We start from the raw sequence: 25,586 nt of genomic DNA, 5'->3' as shown, positions 1-25,586 counted from the left end.
TCAAAAAACATCCCTTTAATTTGAACACCCTTTATATTCCGCGATCTTTCCTTCATTTTTCACCCAGAGGTCGTTTAACAAGACGAACATTTAATGTAGAAAAACATTACTTTTGGTAAGAAGAAAGAGCTCGTAAAAGTGACACCAGTAAATTTGTGCATGAACATTAGCTCCAGTTATATACAGTATATTTGCAAATGTAGACACCAGGATTCAATATAGAGGGAAAAAAAAACCAAAGATAAAAACATGCAGTATAACATTTCTATCTTGGAATCCTTTTTAATTTTTTATTTCTCCACAGTTCCAGGTTTACATTTTAATTAAGCTCATGAAGACAGAAACTATGACACTGATAAAAGCAGCATGATCTGAGCTCAACTTGCGCCCCCTACTGCAAACTGTTGCAGCTGTAGTGGCAGGAACTGACTGCTGCGCGGGCTGCTGCTGCGTGGGCTGCTGCGCTGTGCTGGACGGCCCTGCCTGCCTGGCCTGTCCTGCACATTTCCTCACGTTCCCTACTCTATCAACAGCAGCCAGCTCCACATTCTGTGAAAAGCAGGAAGCCCTGTAGGTGACGACTGTGATGTTTTCGCCACCAGGTCCGAGTTGTGTGCTTGTATTCAGCGTACCATTACCTTGACGAATGGTGACCCTTTCAATGCCAGTTCCATTGATGCCATCAGTGAGGTTAGCAACAAACTCCCACTGGGAGGAAGCACGGAGTGACGAAGAGGAGGGACAGATATCTGATGTGACTTCCTGACACATTGGGCGGTTCGTATCTGTAACCTGGAAAGACCGGAAAATGCAGCGTGGTTTTACAGTGATCGGGTATAATGAAAGCTCAAAACAAACATGGAAAAAAAAGTGCACGCTTTATGAGTGCAGTTATAATAAACACACACACACACACACACACACACACACACACACACACACACACACACACACACACACACACACACACACACACACACACACACATTTTTTTTAATTTTTTTTATGTCACCATAACAGGCCATCATGATTTGCATATTCAAAGTCTAAATAAAAAGTGTGTCTATTATATAAAAAAATTACCAAGTAATAAAAAAAGTATTGCTTTGCATAAATGCTTTGAGATCCCTTTGCAATACATACACTTTAAGTTTGATTTACAAATCAATAAACACTTACACAAAAACATCACCATTTGACAGTTGATCATTAAATATAATGTTCCATTTATATCTAAATAATTCTTACATACCTACCGTTTACATTCCACTGACCATTCTGCAAGATATTTGCTCATGTTCTGATGTCATGAAAATGAATCAAACTTTTTATAGAAGCTTACAGACACATCAATGAGTCATCTCCAGCACCAGACAGAAATCTAAGCTCTTGGGGAGTATTAACCAGAACCATGGTGGAATTTTTCATTGTGATGTCGATGATACGCAGCTGTGTTCATCTATGCAGCCAGAAAGAGAACAGTTATCCAAACTTTAGGCACGTCGTAACGACATTAAGGCCTGTATGTCCACAAACTATTGGCTTTTAAATTTCTGATAAAATGGAGGATGACATTTTTGGTCCCAAAACACCTTAAAAAGGGGTTAAATTGTATTGTGATGGCCTCCAGTACTACTGTGCAAATCCATGGAGTTATATTTGATCAGAATTCATAGTTTAAACTAGGGATGCCCCGATACCGATACTGGTATCAGCATCGGGCCGATACTGCCCTCATATACTCGTACTCGTACTCGCAAAAATTCTCTGATACCACACACCGATACTTCATTGTTGTTGTAGTTACTGGTTAGCGCCGCTATGGGTAGATGTTGAGCCGCCCCGCGGCTCCCCGGGTCAGTCTGCAGCCTGGCTGAGCAGCAACTCTGTGGCTGTTCCATGTTTCAGTAAATTCTATCTTCCTCAATTATACAAACTGGACGGTTGAGTATTACCCTTACTCACAGGGAACTTTATTAAACACTCCACGTAACTCACAGTACAACATAAACAATCCCATTGTTACATTCCGGTTAGCCGCGTTAGCCGGTTAGCCGCGGCGACAGCCCGCAGTCTGTCTTGCTTCTGTCGTCGTCCCTTATTTTGAAATATGTCCACCCTGCTGACATCCCGCTTACATTAATTGTCGCTATCTTGCCTGAAACGGTACTGCCAGCCCCACTCTAACCGGACTGTAAGAATGGTATAGTTTATGTTCTTCTTATTCTTCTCTGTTTTGTTGGCGGATCGCAACCAACTTTAAGGTGCATACCGCCACCTACTGTACAAGAGTGTGTAACATCATTTCATTTAGCCTGTTTTTTAAATCATATTTGATTGTTTATGTTGTTTCACACGGGCACCTTCAGGTGAAGCACCGCACATGCTCAGTTGATGTACCTGCGATGAGACTAAAGCGCGGAGGAAAGACCGGCCGGCTGAGTTTTGTTTAAAATTGAATTTCTGTTGCAAATAAAACCAGTCTTCCAATTCATTGCATTTTTCATTGCATTTTTAGCCTAGTTATTTTTGTGGTAGAAGTATCGGATCGGTACTCGGTATCGGCGAGTACACCAATTAAAATACTCGTACTCGTACTCAGTGTGAATAAAATGGTATCGGGGCTAGTTTAAACTGCATATTAATCAAGTTTGTAAGACAACGTTTTTCCATCTCTGTAATATCCCAAAGATTAGGAACATCCTCACCTGGAGTGATGCTGAAAAACTAATTTACGCGTTTGTATCTTCTAGGCTAGATTACTGTAATGTATTATTAGCAGGACATCTAATTCATTCTCTGAATATCCTCCAGCTGATCCAAAATGCAGCAGCGTGAGTGCTGACAGGAATCAGCAAGAGAGACCACGTCTCTCCAGTGTTAGCTTCGCTCCATTGGCTCTCCGAAAATTTTGAATTGCATATTAATTCCCTTATGGCCAAGCTCTGATCTACATGACCTGATAGTCCCTTATATACAGTTGTAGTGCCTAGACCATCCAAATTTGTAGGACGGGTCTTCTGCTATCAGCCACCGTCACTATGGAACCAACTTCCAGTTTGGGTTAAGGAGTCTGACACCACCTCCACCTTTAAAACCAAACTTAAAACATTTATGTTTAGTAAAGCCTGTAGTTAGTGTAAACTCTAGTCTGCTAGGGCCAGTAGTCATAGCTGCAGCAACAGGACAAGACTAGAGGAGCTGGTCTGAAACAGAGCTTGGTTGTGGATATGATTCTATAGGCCCACGCTGCAGGGGGACTCCAACATGACTGGTGCTCACACTTTTTCTCTCCCCTCTTTTCCTCTTCATTTGTTTTCTTCCTTCAGCTCACCGTACAAGAAGTACCCTATAAGCATAATTGCAGTCCATTGTTCTTGTAGTTTGTTGTGCTGGTCTTCTTCCTCTTTTTCTCTTCTGTGCATGTTTGTAGGTCAGAGCTTCAGAAGCTGCATGCTGGTAAACACCTCAGTGTTTACCTCCATCTGTCTATATTGATGTCTGTAGGATATCTACTAACATGCTGACCTGCAGCCCCACACTCTGACCACCTCAGTGTTTCCTGCCTTCACCTGAATCTATATTTGTATCTATGTAATATTGGCAATACATTTGTGCCTCTCCTCTCTTTTTCCTATCTCCCTCCTCTTTTCTTCCTCGACCTTGCTGGCCTTCGGCAGCAGGTTCTCTCCTTCCTTTCCACTGTTTGGCTTTATAGTTTTTCACCCACTGGGAGAGTTTTCACCTGCCATTATTTTTTTTTTTACATTTTCTCAGGGAGTCATGTTCTGGGTGTCTGAAAAAGGCCTAGAGACAATTTGTATTGTAATAAACGCTATATATATATTAAAAAAAAAAAAAAAAAAATATATATATATATGTATCGGATCGGTACTCGGTATCGGCGAGTACACCAATTAAAATACTCGTACTCGTACTCAGTGTGAAATCGGGGCATCCCTAGTTTAAACAGCATATTAATCAAGTTTGTAAGACACTTTCCACGTTGGTCAGAGTGTGGGGCTGCAGGTCAGCATGTTAGTAGACATCAAGAAAGATGGAGGTAAACACTGAGGTGTTTACCAGCATGCAGCTTCTGAAGCTCTGACCTACAAACATGCACAGAAGAGAACCAGATATATATATATATATATATATATATATATATATATATATATATATATATATATATATATGTATATAAAAAATTTAATTGAACTGAATAGTGCCAACACCACAACAACTTCAAGACGCTTGATTACAACAGAGGACGTTACATAGTCCAAGCAGCATAGCGATTTACCAGTGTTGAATGTAACCTAGTGTGAAAACAGCCGTTATCTGAAATTTCACCAAAACGGCTTTGTCTGTTTTTCTTACCTTGGCAGGAACAGAAAACCTGAAGACAGCGAAGTTGATGTCATCGGAGGCTGCATCTTCTACTTCAATGGTAAGCGTCACATCCGTTCCTGGTGCAGCGCTGGCTGGAACTGTTAAGGTTACTGTGCCGTTAGCTTTACCCTCACTGCCTGCTGCCATGGTGATGCTGCTCGGGGAAGTGGAATTATATCCGCAGTCGTTTCGTGCTCGAACAGTTAAAGGACCAGCTGCAGAGGCCCTTCCAACCCCGTTGGTGGTTGTTGCAACCGTGAAAGGGATGGAGATGGTGGAACCAGGCTCTATATCTGTAGTATTGACATCTGCCTAGAATTATTAAAAACACATTTTTTTTTAAGTAAATTTTGACAAATTACATTCAAAACATGAAGGGAAAGGTATTCTCATTAGGGTGGGGGGTGGGGGGGCTCCCGTTACTTGGTCAGTAATTTTGATGTCAAACCCAGTGCACTTAAGCGCACTTCAATACTGTCATTTAACATAATTAATCATTGTATTCACAAATGCAAGTTGGTTACACTTTAAAGGTATGGAAAAGACCAATATCTTTTCAGTTAATCGTTAAAACATAAAAAAAAACTTCATTTCTATGTATGTATGTATGTATGTACTATATATATATAAATACATACATATTTAAAAAATGCATGCTTTATGAGTGCAGTGGTTGTTATAATAGACACACGCACGCACGCACGCACGCACGCACGCACGCACGCACGCACACACACACACACACAGGTGGATGTGCTGAACTGTGTGGTAGTGAAGTGAATGAGAAATATGTATCTTGCAAAATTTAAACTACGAATTGACCAAAGTACAGATGTTGCAAATGTTTTCTTCATAGAGAAAACAATGCGTCACTGAGACGGAGTGTACAGTGTGACTATTCTTACAGTCAAAGTGATGTTGGAGGTCTTGATCCGAGTGGGGGCCTGCCTCTGGAAGCTGCTTGGTGTGGACATGGATGGGGAGTTGCTGGTCTCTCCTTTCAGGACAAGTACAAAATCACCTGCTGGGACTCCACTAAATGTAAACAGGTAACGATCGCCTCCGTTGGACTGTGTAGGACAAGAACGAGACTGATGTATTGACTGAAAAAAACTATGAAAAAATGATTCTAACAAAATATAAATTCAGCACAATCCTGGAAAACATGTTAACATTTTCCTTCTCTGGATATGAAAATATCATGTGCAAGTTGTATATATACACACATTAGCCTTATGCATTCTACCTGCATGTCTTATTTTCTGGTGAAAATCAACACATTACATAGGGTTGTGCAAACATTCAAAGCATCTACAACCCGAGCCTAATAAGGCCTATTTTGTGAGCTCAACCAAAATGTTTAAGGGTAAGTGATTCTACAGGATTTCTAACCTTTCTAACCAGTATGATGAAAACATAACCAGACTTCAAACACAGTTCTCTCTCCATAACTATCTTAAAGAAACCAGCTATGTTTGCCTGTGTGTAAAACCTTAAAGTGCAATGTAAAAAAGTATACATAAATTATGTGCTGGCATAAAAGTTTATCAAACGCAAATGAGACATGCCTGCAATGATCCATCGACCTCTGTTGATCCCGAGCTGTCTAGAAGAGTGACATCGGTGATATTAACTGTTTCACTTTCTGTCACACAGATCAAGAGGCTGAAATTACCACCTGAAGGGGAGAACAAGAGCAGAAATATCATGATGAGTATCATGTCTACATCTTTTTATGTGAACATAATATACATATCTAAAGAAGTAGTTTGATGATTGTGGATGTTTGGAGAGCCAGGATGGAGATCCAGGATGAAGTTGAGTAGCTTTTCCATTATGGGAGAATAAGTGGAGGTGGTGGAGGACAGTGGGGAGAACAAGTATTTGATACACTGCCGATTTTGCAGGTTTTCCCACTTGCAAAGCATGTAGAAGTCTGTAATTTTTATCATTGGTACTCTTCAACTGTGAGTGACAGAATCTAAAAAAAAAAATCCACATTGTATGATTTTTAAGTAATTAATTTGCATTTTATTGCATGACATAAGTATTTGATACATCAGAAAAACAGAACTTAATATTTGGTACAGAAACCTTTGTTTGCAATTACAGAGATCAGACGTTTCCTGTAGTTCTTGACCAGGTTTGCACACACTGCAGCAGGGATTTTGGCCCACTCCTCCATACAGATCTTCTCCAGATCCTTCAGGTTTCGGGGCTGTCGCTGGGCAATACGGACTTTCAGCTCCCTCCAAAGATTTTCTATTGGGTTCAGGTCTGGAGACTGGCTAGGCCACTCCAGGACCTTGAAATGCTTCTTACGGAGCCACTGCTTAGTTGCCCTGGCTGTGTGTTTCGGGTCGTTGTCATGCTGGAAGACCCAGCCACGACCCATCTTCAATGCTCTTACTGAGGGAAGGAGGTTGTTGGCCAAGATCTCGCGATACATGGCCCCATCCATCCTCCCCTCAATACGGTGAAGTCGTCCTGTCCCCTTTGCAGAAAAGCATCCCCAAAGAATGATGTTTCCACCTCCATGCTTCACGGTTGGGATGGTGTTCTTGGGGTTGTACTCATCCTTCTTCTTCCTCCAAACACGGCGAATGGAGTTTAGACCAAAAAGCTCTATTTTAGTCTCATCAGACCACATGACCTTCTCCCATTCCTCCTCTGGATCATCCAGATGGTCATTGGCAAACTTCAGACGGGCCTTGACATGCACTGGCTTGAGCAGGGGGACCTTGCGTGCGCTGCAGGATTTTAATCCATGACGGCGTAGTGTGTTACTAATGGTTTTCTTTGAGACTGTGGTCCCAGCTCTCTTCAGGTCATTGACCAGGTCCTGCCGTGTAGTTCTGGGCTGATCCCTCACCTTCCTCATGATCATTGATGCCCCACCAGGTGAGATTTTGCATGGAGCCCCAGACCGAGGGAGATTGACCGTCATCTTGAACTTCTTCCATTTTCTAATAATTGCGCCAACAGTTGTTGTCTTCTCACCAAGCTGCTTGCCTATTGTCCTGTAGCCCATCCCAGCCTTGTGCAGGTCTACAATTTTATCCCTGATGTCCTTACACAGCTCTCTGGTCTTGGCCATTGTGGAGAGGTTGGAGTTTGTTTGATTGAGTGTGTGAACAGGTGTCTTTTATACAGGTAACGAGTTCAAACAGGTGCAGTTAATACAGGTAATGAGTGGAGAACAGGAGGGCTTCTTAAAGAAGAACTAACAGGTCTGTGAGAGCCGGAAGTCTTACTGGTTGACAGGTGATCAAATACTTATGTCATGCAATAAAATGCAAATTAATTACTTAAAAATCATACAATGTGATTTTCTGGATTTTTTTTAGATTCTGTCACTCACAGTTGAAGAGTACCTATGATAAAAATTACAGACTTTTACATGCTTTTCAAGTGGGAAAACCTGCAAAATCGGCAGTGTATCAAATACTTGTTCTCCCCACTGTACATCTTAAAGAAGCTTTGGTCCTTCAGCTTTTGCAGCAAGATGTTGTATATCTTCCATAGGTCTGCTCTAGAAAGTGCAATCACTTCTTCAGTCATATGTTGGGGTAGCAGCCTCAGAGCCAGGGACGTAAAGAAACTGAACAAACTGATAAAGAAGGCTGGCTCTGTTGTGGGCTTCTTTCTGGAGACCCTCCCTGCCTGCAGCAATAAACGTCTACAACGACTCTGAAGAGATTAAATGTTGCAGTAGTCAGGATTTTATGTGCTTTCAGGTATACATAAGTATTTTGAATTGAATTGACTTGAATAATGAATAAAGAGACGAGTAATTCAATGAAAAGAATGAGAATGAAGCTGACAGTTATAAGAGCGGTCTCACCTGAAAGAGGGCGTCCCTCCTTTAGACGAAGGTCTTTATGGCCTCCTTCAAGTGCTTCCACAAGAGTATGAATGAAGTTCACTAAACTCTGACCTGAGACAACATAAAATGATGAAGGGCAAACGTAGAGAGAAGTAAAAAAATGATAATTGATATAAACAAATACTCAGTTGTTAAATGTGTTTAATATTACTGACCTATGACCTTAACAGAGTAAGGATTGTTGGAGTTAACGCTGATTTGCCATATTCCTGTGTTATTGTCTGTGTTGAGGCTTAAACGAAACAAGTTTCCTACTGTCGTGAGGGACGCCAAAGGACCACTGGCCTGGGTGGAACTCTGAGAAACACCTGGGAGGATAGAAAAACATTGCTGTCATCTGCTAACACAAACCTTTCTAAAGATCTGTTCTATGGGTGTTGAAGGAGGGAGTGAAGATAAGACCTTTGGAGCTCGTCAGAGTGAAGGTGAGAGATGAGGCTCCAGTGATGTAGGTAGTTACGTTCGTTAATGAGCCATCAAGGGCAAAAGTAAAATGATCAGGTCTTCCAGGATCTCTGATCTCCTGACAAACTGTCACCTGAGAGAGAGAGGACGGAATACTTTAGTTTGTACTCATACAGTATCATCTTAAGCTAGATAGGATTTTGGTGTTCAATGTCCTACCACAGCACCGGCTAATGAGTCCTCTATAATGCTTGTGGCGTGAGGTAGGTCTGACTTAGTGACCTCAATTGCTTGTCCTCCAGAGAGTTGAGCAAGGTCACGATACAGCTGGGCGTCCGATTGACTGATCACACGTGGAAACACGCTTTGAGAGCTTCTGCGGCGCCGGCGACTCGGTAGGACGTCTGTCAACATGAAAGTAACCTAAAGCATTGAAGGAAAAATAAATAAATGAGGTCGTATATGAATTGGACACATGATACAAACACGTAGGTTCTTATTAATTAATTTAATGTGTTGAAATAAGATGCAAAAAGATTTAGAAGTCAACTTGTACCACAGATTTGGTGCTCTCAATAAGAGCAGTGATGGTGTTTTTCAAGTCGGCATCTTTCGCTGGCGCATCGGTGAAGACGAAAATCTCAGATGAGGGTGGGGCTGCTGTCAAAGCAAGCTGTTAATGATATACAAAAAAAAAGGACAAATAATTATCATTAAAAAAATAATCAAGAACTAAATCTAAGAAAGCTTGAAGATAAAGTGACATGTCTAGCCATTTAGTGCAAGCAGTATGACAAGATGAGAAGTGGGAAAATAATTGCATTCTATAGCAAGTCTAAGTGGAGTAATGAAATAATAGAAACTACATGTTGATGTCAGTTTTCAGTTGTATCAACACCTGCAGTCCAGACAAACACATCTCTGGTAGGTCTCCTCCCCCTTTTGCAGACAACTTGTTGATTTGATCTTTAAAGACCTTTGCATTGGTAGTCGTAATCACTGGTCCAAAATCTGCACAGTCAATGCATAACTTTCATTAATCACAATAACAGCTTTGATTGATTTGTAAACAAGAATAATTAATATCATTATGATAAAAATTAATGATTTACCTGGGTCATTGAAAGGCACCAATATGTAAGCAGAGGGTTTCTGTTGGGTCCCCCTTTTGCTGTCGATGATGGCAAAGGAAACCCTCTTAGCTTCAGCGATATCGTCGCGCATACTGCCTGTGGTGTCAATGACGAAACACAGCGCAGATGACTGCGAGACACCCATCAATCTGTACAAGTAAGAGGGGAGGGGAGAAAACCTGATTACTTTATCTTTTAACCATCTTTACTTTGACTGATTTCAAATAACAATGTTGCTGTGTAGACCACACTTCATGAAAAGCAGTGCATTGAACATGTTTGTGTCTTGCATGATATAAGATTTATACTTTTGTGTGGCAGCTGTTTTTTTTTTCTTCCCAAAAACCTTCCCTCTTTCTGATCTACCTTTTCCTGCTCTGCCCAGCTGGCCTTCGGCAGGAGGGTCCCCCCTTATGATCCAGGTCCTGCTCAAGGTTTCTTCCCTCCTAAAGGGGAGTTTTCCTTGCCACTGTTTGGTGGTTTTTCTCCCACTAAAGGGAATTTTTAACTGCATTATTTATGTAATAATGGCCTGGGGGTCATGTTCTGGGTCTCTGGAAAGTGCCTAGATTGTAATAGATGCTATAAAAATAAAATTGAATTTAGTAGTAAATCCAGCATCTTCTTCTTTTCCTTTCCCCTCCCTTCAGTCACCACAGCAAGTCATCCTCTTCGTCTGCATCCTCTTCTCCCACACCAACCAAACTCATGTCTTCCTTCACTACACCCGTATGTCTCCTCTTTGGTCTTCCTCTAGGCCTCCTGGCAGTTCCCACTTTATCATCCCTTTCCCAATAATTCAGTTAAATTCAATTTTGCTGATATAGCAATACATATTTGTGTCTCTAGGTGCTTTCCAGAGACCCAGCACATGACCCCAGAGCAATAAACTCCCTACCCCTTCTCTGTACATGACCAAACCATCATGGCCTCTATGACTTTGGGCCAATCCTAATACACCCCCTACTTTCTACCACTAGCCCTCACTCACTACCACTAGCCCTAAAAATGAAGCCACAAGGCGTAGGGCCCTTGTAATCTTCCCTTGGGATTGGGACACCACTTGCTACGTCACTGCGTGGTTTACGTTCGGGTACGTAAGCGACTGCGTAGTTACGTTTGCACATACGTCACACCAGATCAGGAAGCTGAGAGCTAAAAGCAAGCTAAAAGATGTTTTAATTTCCACTGTAGCGCTGTTAATATGCCACTTTATTAAGTTTTAATATTTTTTCAGGCGTAAAAGTAAACGTTAAGATCCCCAACCTGGGCTCAGTTTATCCAAATAACGCCTGTTAAGAAATTTTCTCCGTGTTTTCGGAGATGAGAAGAGCCGCCGACGATTTATGGTTCCGCGTTAAATCGACGCAGAGCCTACGGCGACACGCACGTACGGCGCGCATCGCTGCGTAACCTACGCCGTAGGCTCTGCGTTGGTGTTACGGAGAACCATAAATCAGCCTTTATTCTGGCGAGATCTGAAGATACAATGTAACCAAGACCAAGCAAGTGATTATCAACATTCACTGAGTGAATATTATGAAAGTAAAATATATATTTCTCGTTAGAAATGTAATCAAAATTTTTATGCAGAAACTAACTCAAAATATTGATTTTATTCATTAAAAATTAGAAATGTCCGCCATGTTTTTTTTGTTTGATTCAGTCTGCAAATGATGACGTAAACCATTCTGGGAAATTTTTCTGGCCCTCCGTCGCGAAGTCAGCATCTGAAATCCCTCACTCTGAAGGGCTAGATTCATACCCACTACCCCTCGATATGCACTCTACCCCTAGATGCAAAGAGGAATTGGGACACCACTACCCTCACAGGAACGCGCAAAATTAAGGGCCAGTCCCAATACACCCCCTAGCCCTACTTTTCAGCCCTATAAAACATCTAACATGTACCACCCCTCTGATGTAGTAATTCTTGTCACTCCCAAAGAGAACATCAACACTTTCATTTCTGCTACCTCTAGTTCTGCCTCCTGTCCTTTCCTTAGCGCTACTGTCTCCAAACCATACAGCATCGCTGGTCCCACCACTGTCTTGTAGACCTTTCTTTTCTTTCTTGTTGATACAATGAATTAGGATCCTAAACTGAACAAGAGTTTTAATGAGCTACGCTGCACGAGCCCTATTGCATTTGTCCTGATTGTTTCTATTTTTTCCTTTACCCATATGCATGGTTTTGCAACAAAATATAGAAAAACGCATTAACATGACTCTTCATAATATGTAAGGTGTACCAAAAAAACATAGAAGATTGGTTCCCCCATCCTTGTGCTATTTACAGTAAATGTTAGCCAAATGTTTGATCAAACCCCAGAAAATGATTGAATATCATCATACTGTTTCTCTCTATCCCTCTTTAAAAAGAAAAAAAAAATACCTGTACATATTTGGCTGTTTTCAACAATTTAAACTTGAATGTACAAGATGCCCTTTTGAACGTTATTTCACACATTCTGCCTTGATTCTTCTCGTATTTTTTATTATTTTTTTTACCGTAGAAAGCTGTTGTCTCCTACAGCTACTCTGATGTCCTCCAGTAGCTCCATGGTAGCCAGCTCAGCCAGCTCAGCCAGGTCAGCTGCTTTGTGATGCAGAAGGTGTTGATGTTTAAATTGTTCTGCATGAAAATGTTACTTAATTTGGATTATACATTGTTGTCCTTTTTGTGTTATTGTTTTTGTGCATTTTTATGTTGATGTGTGTGAAGTCATGCAGAGCAAGAATTTTTCGTTGGAAAGGTGACAGGACAGTTGGCAATGTTCCATCAGTATCACTGATACTGAAACACATACCATTGGTGTAACCAAGCAGAACTTAAGGACTGCCCTACCTGCCAGGTTTGTAAGAGGCTGGTCTGGTTGGATTAGCGTGCTGTATGGAGCATTGTTTGTGAGCTCCACCCAGTTACTGTGGCTGTAAAAGTCCTAAATAAAAGAATGAACACATAAATATCACAATCTCTTTAACCACCCCCCAAAATAAAAATGGTTACAAAGCAATTATCAGTATCACCTGCAGGGTGTGACAGATCCTTCCTAGAGTCAACCTCCCGTTGACAAAGTCTTCCCTTCTCACAGCGGCCTTCACAGCAAGCACACCTCATCATCAGAACACAACAGTTAGGTTGTTCCGAACTTGATATTAAAAAAAAAAAATATATATATATATATAATTTTTTTCCCCAAACTGGCAGAAAATCTAATCTGTATTATCAAAGTCAGCTCGGCAGCAGGCTACAACCCTTAGCTACAACCATGACAGCGTTGTATTTATTTGGCATTAATTTGCTCCAAAATTAGACGATTAATTCAAAATTACCGACTTCCTGTTCGGTTTCGGCCATGGCGCCAGGAGACTTTTCTTTAAATTGCGACATGATACAGGTGTGTACCGATTTTTCTGCATGTACGTCAAACCGTATTGTGGGGCTTGAGGCACAAAGTTTTCTAGGGGGCGCTGTTGAGCCATTAGGCCACGCCCATTAATGCAAACCATTAAATATCAAATTTTTCACCAGGCCTGGCTTGCGTGCAAAATTTGGTGACTTTTGGGGCACGTTTAGAGGGGCAAAAATTTTAATTTAAATAAAAAAAAAAATTCCTACAGATACAATCACTAGTAAAGTGATTTAAAACCCCATTTTTACAATGGAAGTGGACGGGAGAGATGACAATTTTTTTCCAACCTAGCAACAGGGGCGGGGCTGGACAAAGACCTCATGCTTTCTGCCCTTTTTTGATGTTTACCTGCTGTGATGATATCCCGTCCTGCTTGGAAGGTTTCACTATTAAAGTGGTGTTCCTCACTTTGTTCAAACATAACATTCACATTTGCATTGCTCAGACACATACTGCAAATGGAGATTTGGAACCTGTGCGTGGAAACGAGAGATGTGGCCGTGCCTGGAGAAAAACAGGCCCTTTGCACTTTAGCAGCTGACAAACTCTCGTTAATCTGGAGAGAAAGAAAAACAACTTTAATTTAAACACTTCACAGTGATGTTTTTCTCAGGTATTTGTAAATATATAGAAATGGGCAGCTAATTATATGTGTATGTATACATGTGTATATGTATGTGTATGTGTAGGTATGTATGGGTGTTTTTGCGTATGTATAAGTATATATATATATATATATATATATATATATATATATATATATATATATATATATATATATATATATATATATATATATATATATATATACTGTGCGTGTGCGTGTGCGTGTGTGTGTGTGTGTGTGTGTGTGTGAATATGTGTGTGAATATGTGTGTAAGTAGATATAGAGCAGGTGCAGTTAATAGCAACCCAGTCTCACAGGAAAACGTGGTACAGGCTACGTTGGTCCACATTGCAAAACGTGGCCAATGTTACGATTTGCCCTCCTAAAACGTGAGATGTGAACGCGTTCCGTGGCCCATTCATTTTAATAGGTTTCGTTAGGTTTCGTTTCTGTCACGTGACTTTCAAGTTTTCGGCTGTGGAGGAAAAATGAAATTGCTGCCATATTTTAAGATAGTTTCGCCATGAAAAGCAGGTTTTATCATATTCATAGCAAGAAATATATTTCGGTTATTTTACCCTCATTTAATGGATCTTATTGACGGAAATGTATGAACCATGTGCTTGTTTTACTTCCTTTGAGTAATAAAACCACCAATTCTCTTGCATGGCCCCGTTATTAAAATATATGCCAGGCCCAGTGCTTAATTTGTAAAGTGGGAGGTCCCGGAGCTCAGACGATGAGTGGCTCCGGTGCGAGAGAAAAAAAACACACACACACACACACACACACACACACACACACACACACACACTGTTGAACTGTCCGTTTTGACGTTAACAGCGATTTTCACAATATCTGCAACATTTCTTAAAGGCAGAAACACCACTGTATCCTTGTTAATCACACAACATTAGTGGGTTAATTTCCTGCACATCAATTTTCATGTTTTTCCCTTCCCTGATTGTGAGAAAGAAAGAGTTGTTTTAAGCTGAGAGCACCATGCCAGCCAATCAGAATCCTGGAAAAACATCAACAAATGACACGTGTAACTTCCAGGCTGATTTATGGTTCCGCGTTACACCAACGCAGAGCCTACGGCGGGAGTGATACTAGTAGCTGATTGGCCGATATGTGATCGTCATCATCATCATCATCATCATCATCATCATCATCATCATCATCATCATCATCATCACCTTCATCATCATCACCTTGATCACCTTCATCATCACCATCATCACCACCATCATCATCATCACCTTGATCACCTTCATCATCATCATCATCACCTTGATCACCTTCATCATCACCATCACCTCATCACCACCATAACCATCATCATCACCTTCATCATCATGATCACCATCACCTTCATCATCATCTTCATCATCATCATCACCATCACCATCATCATCATCATCACCATCATAATCATAATCATCATCATCATCATCATCCTCATCATCATCACCTTCATCATCTTCATCATCACCATCACCTTCATCATCATCATCACCATCACCTTCATCATCACCATCATCTTCATCATCATCATCACCTTCATCACCACCATCACCTTCATCATCATCATCATCATCATCACCATCATCATCATCGTCATCATCACCATCATAATCATAATCATCATCACCTTCATCATCATCACCACCATCACCTTCATCATCATCATCATCACCACCATCATCATCACCACCATCACCTTCATCATCATCATCGTCATCACCTTCATCATCATCGTCATCACCACCATAATCATCATCATCACCTTCATCATCATCATCACCATCACCTTCATCATCATCACCATCATCATCATCACCATCACCTTCACCTTCATCATCATCATCATCATCACCTTCATCATCATCACCTTCATCATCATCATCATCATCATCACCTTCACCACCATCATCATCACCACCACCATCATCATCATCATCATCGTCATCATCATCACCTTCATCATCATCGTCATCGTCATCACCACCATAATCATCATCATCACCTTCATCATCATCATCCTCATCATCACCACCATCATCATCATAATCATCATCATCATCATCCTCATCATCACCACCATCATCATCATAATCATCATCATCATCATCATCATCATCATCATCATCATCACCACCATAATCATCATCATCACCTTCATCATCATCATCATCACCATCATCATCATCACCATCACCTTCACCTTCATCATCATCATCATCATCACCATCACCTTCATCATCATCACCTTCATCATCATCATCATCACCTTCACCACCATCATCATCACCACCACCATCATCATCATCATCATCGTCATCATCATCACCTTCATCATCATCGTCATCGTCATCACCACCATAATCATCATCATCACCTTCATCATCATCATCCTCATCATCACCACCATCATCATCATCATCATAATCATCATCATCATCATCATCATCATCATCATCACCACCATAATCATCATCATCACCTTCATCATCATCATCATCACCATCACCATCGTCGTCGTCGTCGTCGTCGTCGTCGTCGTCGTCGTCGTCGTCGTCGTCGTCGTCGTCGTCGTCGTCGTCGTCGTCATCATCAGTCAAGTCAAATTGCACGCGCGAGGTCCCGTTCATCGCTGCTTGCAGCTTTAATTTATATTTATATTTATATATAACTATTTTAACATTTCTAAACACAAAAACACGAAAGTGTCCTTGATAATTCAATAATACAATAGGTTCATGTTAAGGACATCCGTTTTAATTAGTTCTCCTTTGATTATGAGATGTTATTAATGCTCAGTAGGCACAGGAGGTTTGTTATGTATTGTTATGAGGCCTATTTCGTGTCTATTTTTGAACAGTTTACTTTGAGCTAGGAGGCTGAAATTCTAGACTCTGTATCAGGAGGTGACTGTCATCCACTGTGCCGAGGTCCAGACCCATGGGACCTTCGGAAGTGCCAAAGGTCACCGTGTGCGGTGCCTTTTTCGGGCCTTTTTTGTGTGTTTTTTGAATAATTCACTAACGCTTTGAGCTGGCAGACTGATTTTTGACTATGTTGCTATGCAGAAGGCCCTTTGCTAGGATCTTCTGGTCCCGTGGCTGTACGACTTCCACAGAGCTAGTTGGCATTGCAGAGGGTTCACAGAGTTGAGACTTGGCAAGCCCAATCTAAGCCCCATATGGAGGCCACAGGTCGAGTTTTACTTGGTTTGGTCAAATATTGTGGCAACGTTGTCCGTTCGAATGTTGGAAAAGGTGACGTTTCAAAGCCCCGCCCATCGAAAAGTACAGGTCTGATCTGCACCAAACTAGTTTACACTTCTTCCTACTCCTTTTTGCACATGTAAATTAAGATATCAAGTGTTAAAGGATGAAATTATTTTTGTTGTTTTGTTTTCTTCTCTTCTCTTGAATTGTTGTTTTTTACATGTACAAAATTAATCAAATCAAATAAAAAAAAAATATTTATATAAGTTATCATTATTCATTTTAACTCTTATTTAACCAGATTTAACCATATAAGTCACATATTTTAATGAATTACTATTTCCTGTTTTTCTAACTCACCATCAGAGTGAAGTCCCGTCCCTCAGAAGCAGCTATGTCTCTGCAGACCTCAGCCGTCTTCCGGAGGATCGCCCTCTGTGTAATGTCACAGTGGGTGCTGGAGTTCCCAGCAGATGAAAAGGTTGGGTTGAAGCTGTCTGTGAGATCTGACATCACTGCCACGAGCAAGAACAGGATTGTCCGTGTGGCAGTCATGACTGAAAATTAAAAAAAGAAAAAAATTGGATGAATGTGGTCGTTTAATCAGGGAACAGAAAGAACAGAAAACAATGCAGCTAAACACAGAAGTTACTGTGAACTTCTGTGAACCAGTTTGACCAAGCAATGGTGCCAAGTGGAAACACCTGAGGAAGAAGGAGAGACTAAATTCCAAACACTGCCCAGAAAGAGGAGACACGCTGCTGGATGAAAGTTTAAATGAAACATTAAATACAGTACAACTTTATGAGATTGTTACAAAATATGAAATAGATTTGACTTGCTTGAGAAGAGTTAAAGTTGGCATAGACATAATATGTTCTGCTGCGTTAAATTAAATCCACCTGACAACTGTATGATTAAACTTTTGCTATTTATTTATGCTACTGTTATTTTTTCCTATCGTCAGATCAGAGATTAATCTACCCTTTTTCATTTAATTTGCTGATTCCTTTTTGCTGATGTGCAATCTGACAGGTGAGTCACGTCTCCTTTTAAGATCAGCTGATAAATGGCATCTTGTGATTCTGATGAAGGCGAAAGGACTCGCCGATTGTCAGGTATTTAAAAAAAAAAAATATTCTTGTCCAACAAAAAGAATCAGCTAATTAAATTGTAAAGCCATGGACAAAATGAACTTTATTAAATCAATAATCTACCCTATTACAAAGATGGTAAGCAGAAAATCTCAGCAGGTCAATTATAACAGTTTTGGCTATTATCCTTACCTTTTGAACTGCTAGAGGTAATCAATAATCTTGGAAACTGTAAATCTGGTCAGTTCTTTATAAAAGTGCTCACTTGATTAATGTCTCAATTTACCTTAAATTCGTTAAAAATGTTATTAGTCATATTCACATGGATTTACCCACTACCTACCTATAAAACAAGGTCAATATAATGTTTAACTTTAATGGGATTAACTGAAGAAATAAAAAAAATAAAAAATGTTTTTCATTATATATGTTTTTCATATATATAATATATAAATGAAAAACATTTTATTTTTTTTATTTCTTCAGTTAATCCCATTAACTGATTTACATGTAAATGATTTAAAAATTTTTTTTCATATATATATATATATATATATATATATATATATATATATATATATATATATATATATATATATATATATATATATATATATATATATATATATATATATATATATATATATATATATATATAAATGAAAAACATTTTTTTATTTTTTTATTTCTTCAGTTATAAGTTAAACATTATATTGACCTCGAACAGAAACAATTGCAGATATTACAATAGATGTTCATATGTCATATTATTCACTCTTACCTCCTAGCTGTCCAGTGTCAAGCATCAAGATTTAAAGTCTGGTAGGTTATGGCTTGTATGTGGCTTATGTTCTGTCTTATCTGATGGATGTGTGTGTGTGTGTGTGTGTGCGCTTGCTCATTCATTCCTCCTGTTTCCTCGATTGAGCAATCAACATGAAAGAAGATATGGAGCACAGTACATGAACTGTGTTTCTATAGTGTTCTTAGTTGTTGTGCTTTAAAAGGAAAGCGGGTATGAGGGTGCTTTGTCATTCTGATTGCAGGAATGGTGATAAATTTAATCAGAATCAAGAGCTGGGGCTTTTTAGTTTGGAAAGGAATGAGACGCCTAGCCTGGACCTTTCACTGTTATTACTTACTTATTTATATTACTATTATTCAAAACTGCCAACACATCTGTAAAATGAGAAATGTCAACACATCACAGGGTATCTTGTTTCCTGTCAAGCTACATATCTATTTACAAATCACAGGAGAGGTAACGAGCATCTCGAAAAAATAAAAATCATAACAGACTTTAATTCTGCAGCAAATACAAAAACTGCACCACACAAGTCGGGTTTAAAGTTATTCTCTCTAATGAAGCACATTTCCAGCTATTGTGAATTCTTCAAATCGTGCCATTGGTCATGGTAAGGAAACTATAAAGATATTAACACCATTAAAAACATGTCATCAGACCTGAGAGACGACGATAACAGTTAGAAATTGAGATCAACTCAGGATACTAACACAGCAGTAATGGATCTCCATCAGTTAGAACATTTAAATTCAACATGCCAGTGTGTGAACTGCAGAAATATCAAAGAGGAGTCACTGAATAATGACGCTTCCTTGAATGGAATTTTCCATTAAAAGGTTTATGGAGCTCATAAAATTCTTACAAACACTCTTCAGTATCCATTAGCAGAAATTAGTATACTTTTATTCTATTAAGTATGCTTGAGTGTAAGCATAGGTATAGCAAGTATACTATGCAGGGCCCCCCTGACCAAATTGGGGCCCGAAGTGAAATGTTATTTGGAGACGCCCCGCCCCACACCTTCACACCTCTCCCCATCCCAAATGTATCATAGGTAGAAAATGATAGTATAACAACATGCCATTTAACTTGACAACCTTTATCAATAATAGAAAATGTGCTGTAGTATATATACAAAGTATACAGTCAAATAAAATGAAAAAAAAAAATCAACCTGAAATAAATAAATAAATAAATAAATATTAAATTAAAACCTTAAAACTGAAATAAACAAATCCGAGTCACAAATAGCCATCATCATACTCAACAAAAGAAAGTTACTTCCACCACCTCAATCCCCCACAAAAAACTGAAAGACATAAATGGATATAAAACTAAAGCCAATACATAATATATTGGCTAAAATGTATAGCTTATATACAGTACTCGAGTTGTAAAAAAAAAAATCAGGGGGGATGGTGGATTTTATCATATGGGGACAGATAATTTGTGCTAATTACAAATAATATATATTATAAATAATAGCACTGACCAAAACACCTGCAGGAATACTGCAGGAATGACATAGCAGCAGTTAAATGCAGCCTTCTAAGCTTTAAATATCCACTGGGCTTACATCAAATACATCAAAACACAAAAATAAAAAACTATTTTCTGAACTTATCAATATGCCTCTGTCCTTCACAGGATAAGTAAAATGGATCACTGCAAAAACTCAAAATCTTAACAAGAATATTTGTCTTATTTCTAGTTAAAATGTTTCATTTTAGTAAAAAAAAATCTCATTACACTTAAAACAAGACTCATCACTGGAAAAAACAACTATTTCACCTGTTTCAAGTAGATTTTCACTTAAAATTAGAAAAATCTGCCAGTGGAACAAGATTTTTTTGCTTGTAACGAGAAGATAAATCTTGTCCCACTGGCAGATCTTTCTACTTATTTCAAGTGAAAATTTACTCAAAACAGGTGAAAATTGTCAAATAAGTTATTTTTCTGCTGTTATTTTTCTGGTGATGACTCTAAATGTTGAAATAGCAGTAAAACCATATTCATTGATGAAATGACATAAGGGATGGAAAGGGGGGATGGAAGTTTTACAGGGGGGATGATTGGGACCGTTTTTATTTCAGGGGGGGATGCCATCCCCCCTCAACTCCAGTACTGCTTATATATGACCAACTGGTCATTTTACCAACCGAGGTGAAGCCATATGGCATTAACAAGGCGTTCAATAAATGTTCATCAGGGCGTCTGGAAAAACACAACTCTCCAGTCCGGACAGAGACTGGAGACAGATTCCTATCTAATGAGTAGCAGCTTAGGTATTTGGTACTATTGTTCTTCTTATTATCAACATTGCATTACTCCATAAACTGTATATTTAGTGAGCATACTATTTGTTTATTTAAGTATATGGCGAAGGGGTGGGATTAGATAAATGTAGTCTTCTCCCCGCCCACCTTTAGAACAAGGATACGGTGTTTCTTTGAATTTTCCTTGGTTTATTCTCTTGTTGTCCTTATGTTCAAATAAACTTTCAACTCAATCAAGAAAAAATCTATGGCGGGAGGCAGCAGGGCAGTGACATTTCATGTTCACGTCACCTGTGTTATTGTGTGAGTGAAATGTAAACCACCGATGTATTCTTGGTCAGCATGCTTTTTGATCACATTTAAAGTCTGACCAAAGATAATCTTGTATCTAAAACTGAAACACGTTGAATAAAGTAAAAGAAAAAAAGGACTTTGTATTTCTTATTCTTTATGCACTTTTTTCAGAAGAGGGTATTGATATAGTGAGTCAAAAAAAATCTGGTATATATATATATATATATATATATATATATATATATATATATATATATATATATATATTTGTTTCTTTTTAACCTCACGCAAAATTAATTGGTCAACTTTCGATTAAGCAATATTTAAGCAAGAAATATTTTAATAAATTGACTTCTGACTACCTTAAACCAATTTCAGTACTCACAAGAATATATCACCAGAAGAGCGGTTGGTGTTACAATTTATACACCTTTTTGATTGTAATTGACAATTTTTCAACTTCTTTCACATAAGAATGAAATATAAACTTAACTATCATCATGATAGCATCAGCAATGCCAAAGGAATTAAAAAAAAAAAAAACAATAAACAACAACCTTCAAAATATTTTTTTATGTTCATCATTTAACAAGTCAACTCTTTAAAATGCAAGTTAAACCTTCCATAAGGGGGAAAAAAAAGAAACAAACAAAAATCCTCATTAGAGCCTTTTTGATGGTCACGTGGTCTGATATCCTGGTTGTGCCACCACATATGGTCAAGGTCAAAGGTCCGGGTCAGATTGATTTATCTAGCACATTCGAAAACTACAAAGGCTGTCCAACATGTTTTGCAGTAAAAAATCAAACAATAAATAATGCATACAAAGACAAATAAGGAAAAACAATAAATATATTAAGTGACAAGGCATCAATGTTCGAACTGAAAGCCAGCGAGTAGAGATGGGTCTTGATTAATACTTTCAACAGAACCTGTTTTTGATTTTGACAAAGTGGGCAAGCACACCGGGACACTCTGTATAAGGCCCCAGGAGCAGAAGAAAAAGGAAAAAACAACTATAATTTTCCCCAACCTGTTTTCCAGAAAAACACAAATTCCCTTGTCAAGTTAGAGGAGGGGGCTCCCCCGCATCAGTGTAATACTGAGAAGGTTTTGTGTGTCCTTGGTGAATCAGTGGCTGTAAGATCCGATTCTAAGAGCCGACTCCCATCGGATAGAGCTGAACCTTCAGCCGCTTTGCTGAGAGTCAGGCAAGGCTGAGACTTGTTTATGTGAGCACACAATACAACAGGGCTCTCAAGTTTTGAATTTGGGGACGGGGGTCTCCCTCTCTGAGTTTCCATTCGACCCAGCTTCTTCAGAAAGAACAAATTTGAATATATAAAATGTTTTATTTATTCTATAACAAAGCAAAACACTGTAATGGCTATTGTCCAGTGTACAAAATACCCATCCATATTCGGGGGGGTCCCTAACTCGCGTATTTATTTATTTTTTAAACAATAAACAATAAACCAATACAATCAGCCTACTATAGCCTATGACAAATACACGCACACTTTTAACCATTAAACTAACAGGAGGCAAAATTGTGCATTACAATGCAGAATGTTATTTACAAATTAAATCCGATAATTAAAATAAATACAATACATTAATTGGCACCACACTGGTGCACTTAATTAATAAATGCCAGGTATAGGACACTGGCGCACGACCAGTGCATTGTAGAAACGAATAAACAAATAAAATAGGCTAATATACAGTATTTTTTTAGATAAATAAAAAAAAATACAATGAAAATTGTGCATTCAAATAACAGTAATAACAACAAATGCCACTATCGGAGACGTGCAATCAGTGCACTTAAACAGATCATCAGACTGCACAATGATGACTGATTATTTAAAGGAGCCGTCCGTAAGAAATGGCCAAAACTGGTACTGCAGTCACTTTCAAAATATTGTTGAGCGGCGTGTACCATTCCCCCTCCTCCCCCCGACCAGAGGTTGCCAGGTAGGCTGCAGAATGCAGCAGGAACGTAGGCTGCCATGGCTGCGATAATTAGAGCCGAGCTGGCAACCCGGATGCCGAAACAATACTGACTTGGTGATTGGGAGATAGGTGGAGGGTGGAGCTTCAGAAACAATACTGACTTGGTGATTGGGAGATAGGTGGAGGGTGGAGCTTCAGAAACAATACTGACTTGGTGATTGGGAGATAGGTGGAGGGTGGAGCTTCAGAAACAATACTGACTTGGTGATTGGGAGATAGGTGGAGGGTGGAGCTTCAGGCCAAAACAAAAAATGACAACATAAACATCAGTTGAGGGCTGCAACTCCTCTTTTTAAACTGGAATATCCTGGCTTGAATGCTGTTGTCAGTGACATAAGTATTTGAAATGAACATGATTTTTAAATGTCTGTTGACATATCGGCGTCATTTTAATATTCGTTTTATTATTGCTCTTACATACAGCTCCTTTAATGTTATGTAACCATCCAGGAAATTATGTTTTAACACAGCTGTGTGGACACATTCTCAAATTCCACTCATAACAGGTCATCACGCAAAATTAAAAAAAAAAACATGATGGCTCTCAACAGGTGGGTTCACGCAGTTTACACATCCACAAATCACACTCATAACAGTCCATAACGCAAAATAATAACAATAATTAAAAAAAAACATTAGCTCTCAGTTGGGTTCAGGCCATATTAAGCAGGCTGGTCTCTTACCTTAAGTTAAAATAGACCAAATGTGCCTTTTCTCGACTTCTATAGCTTTCCGTCCTGGTTTCCAGGAAGAAGAGAGGCGATGTCCTGCTTTAATCCAGTTTCTGACAAATGGAACCGGGTGGAATTTGTCCAGAGGAGGTCCGTTCAGGTCCACAAACAGGAGTGCAGACAGGCTTTCTTCGCACAACCTGTTGCGCGCCTGGCTGTCTGTGTTGTTAACTGCGGAAAAGCCTCGTTCGCACTCAGCTGAAGTGGTGTTTTTCCCGGTGCAGTGCCCTGTAATTTCCAAACTCGAAACTGCTCCGCACATGGCTAATTTGCATACATAAAGTTGCAGGACTTGTTAAAGGACTTGTTGGGGCGGCAGTAGCTCAAGTGGTAGAGCGGGTCGTCCAATGATCAGAAGGTCGGCGGTTCGAATCCCGCTCTGTCCCAGTTTGCTGTCGTAGTGTCCTTGGGCAAGACACCTTACCCTGCTTGCCCCGTGTGAATGTGTTTGAATGTCTATGAATGTTGGTTGTGGTCGGAGGGGCCGTTAGGCGCGATATGGCAGCCACGCTTCCGTCAGTCTGCCCCAGGGCAGCTGTGGCTACAGATGTAGCTACCACCACCGGAGAGAATGTGTATGAATGAATAATGATTTCTGTAAAGCGCTCTGGGTGCCTAGAAGGGCGCTATATAAATCCAAGTCATTATTAAACCAATACAAGTTTTGAATTGTGAATACTTGATATGCTGATCTCTTAAACATATTTAATTGACCATTAGTGACAATCAAATTATCATATTATATTATATAGCCTAATTTATTTAATTTTTTGATAACATTGAGACCCCCCCCCTAAATTTGGCTTTTGAGTCCTTCAGGGGGGCTCAAGGGTTAACCGAACCCACCCGTATTTCGCACTCTGCTATTGTCTCTTCACAATATTCATGCTACTGTATATCAAATAATTTGTCTTAGAGTTGAATAATAAGAAAAAATAACAACAAAACCAAACGGGCCCCTTGAACAGCAGTAATCTCATTCTGCTCTAAACAAACAAACAAAAATTTTAAGAAAGAAAACACATTTAGCCTCAAATGGGCCCCTTGAACGGTGGTGGTTATTCTGTCCCTGAGTGTGTGTGTGTGTGTGTGTGTGTGTGTGTGTGTGTGTGTGTGTGTGTGTGTGTGTGTGTTGTAACTTCCTGGAGCGCTTGAAGCTGAAACTCACCTGGCAACAAAAGATTGTTTTTTCTGATTGGCTGATCGGTAACTCCAGACTCCAGACAGCTGCTCTCAGCTGAGAGCTCAGAGTTAGGAAATGTCCACTATTGTACTGTACAGTGTACATGAATGGTAGT

General features: G+C 39.5%; 1 protein-coding gene across 1 annotated transcript; it reads right to left on the bottom strand.

Moving 5' to 3' along the window:
- Positions 1-18,975, bottom strand: LOC133429234 (von Willebrand factor A domain-containing protein 7-like). Its single transcript, XM_061716656.1, has 17 exons — positions 18,948-18,975; positions 17,433-17,629; positions 13,581-13,788; positions 12,847-12,932; positions 12,665-12,758; positions 12,328-12,451; positions 9,796-9,965; positions 9,582-9,694; positions 9,240-9,356; positions 8,903-9,106; positions 8,681-8,816; positions 8,434-8,586; positions 8,237-8,329; positions 5,961-6,070; positions 5,298-5,462; positions 4,381-4,704; positions 1-792 (listed from the first exon to the last, which is right to left on the bottom strand). The coding sequence occupies exons 1-17, from the start codon at positions 18,970-18,972 to the stop codon at positions 313-315; spliced, it is 2,799 nt and encodes a 932-aa protein (XP_061572640.1). The 5' UTR covers positions 18,973-18,975; the 3' UTR covers positions 1-312.
- Between the last annotated feature and the right edge of the window lie 6,611 nt (positions 18,976-25,586).

The sequence above is a fragment of the Cololabis saira genome, chromosome 1 (genome assembly GCF_033807715.1).
Source record: "Cololabis saira isolate AMF1-May2022 chromosome 1, fColSai1.1, whole genome shotgun sequence".
Classification (NCBI taxonomy): domain Eukaryota; kingdom Metazoa; phylum Chordata; class Actinopteri; order Beloniformes; family Belonidae; genus Cololabis; species Cololabis saira.
This window is presented reverse-complemented; position numbering and strand designations above follow the sequence as displayed.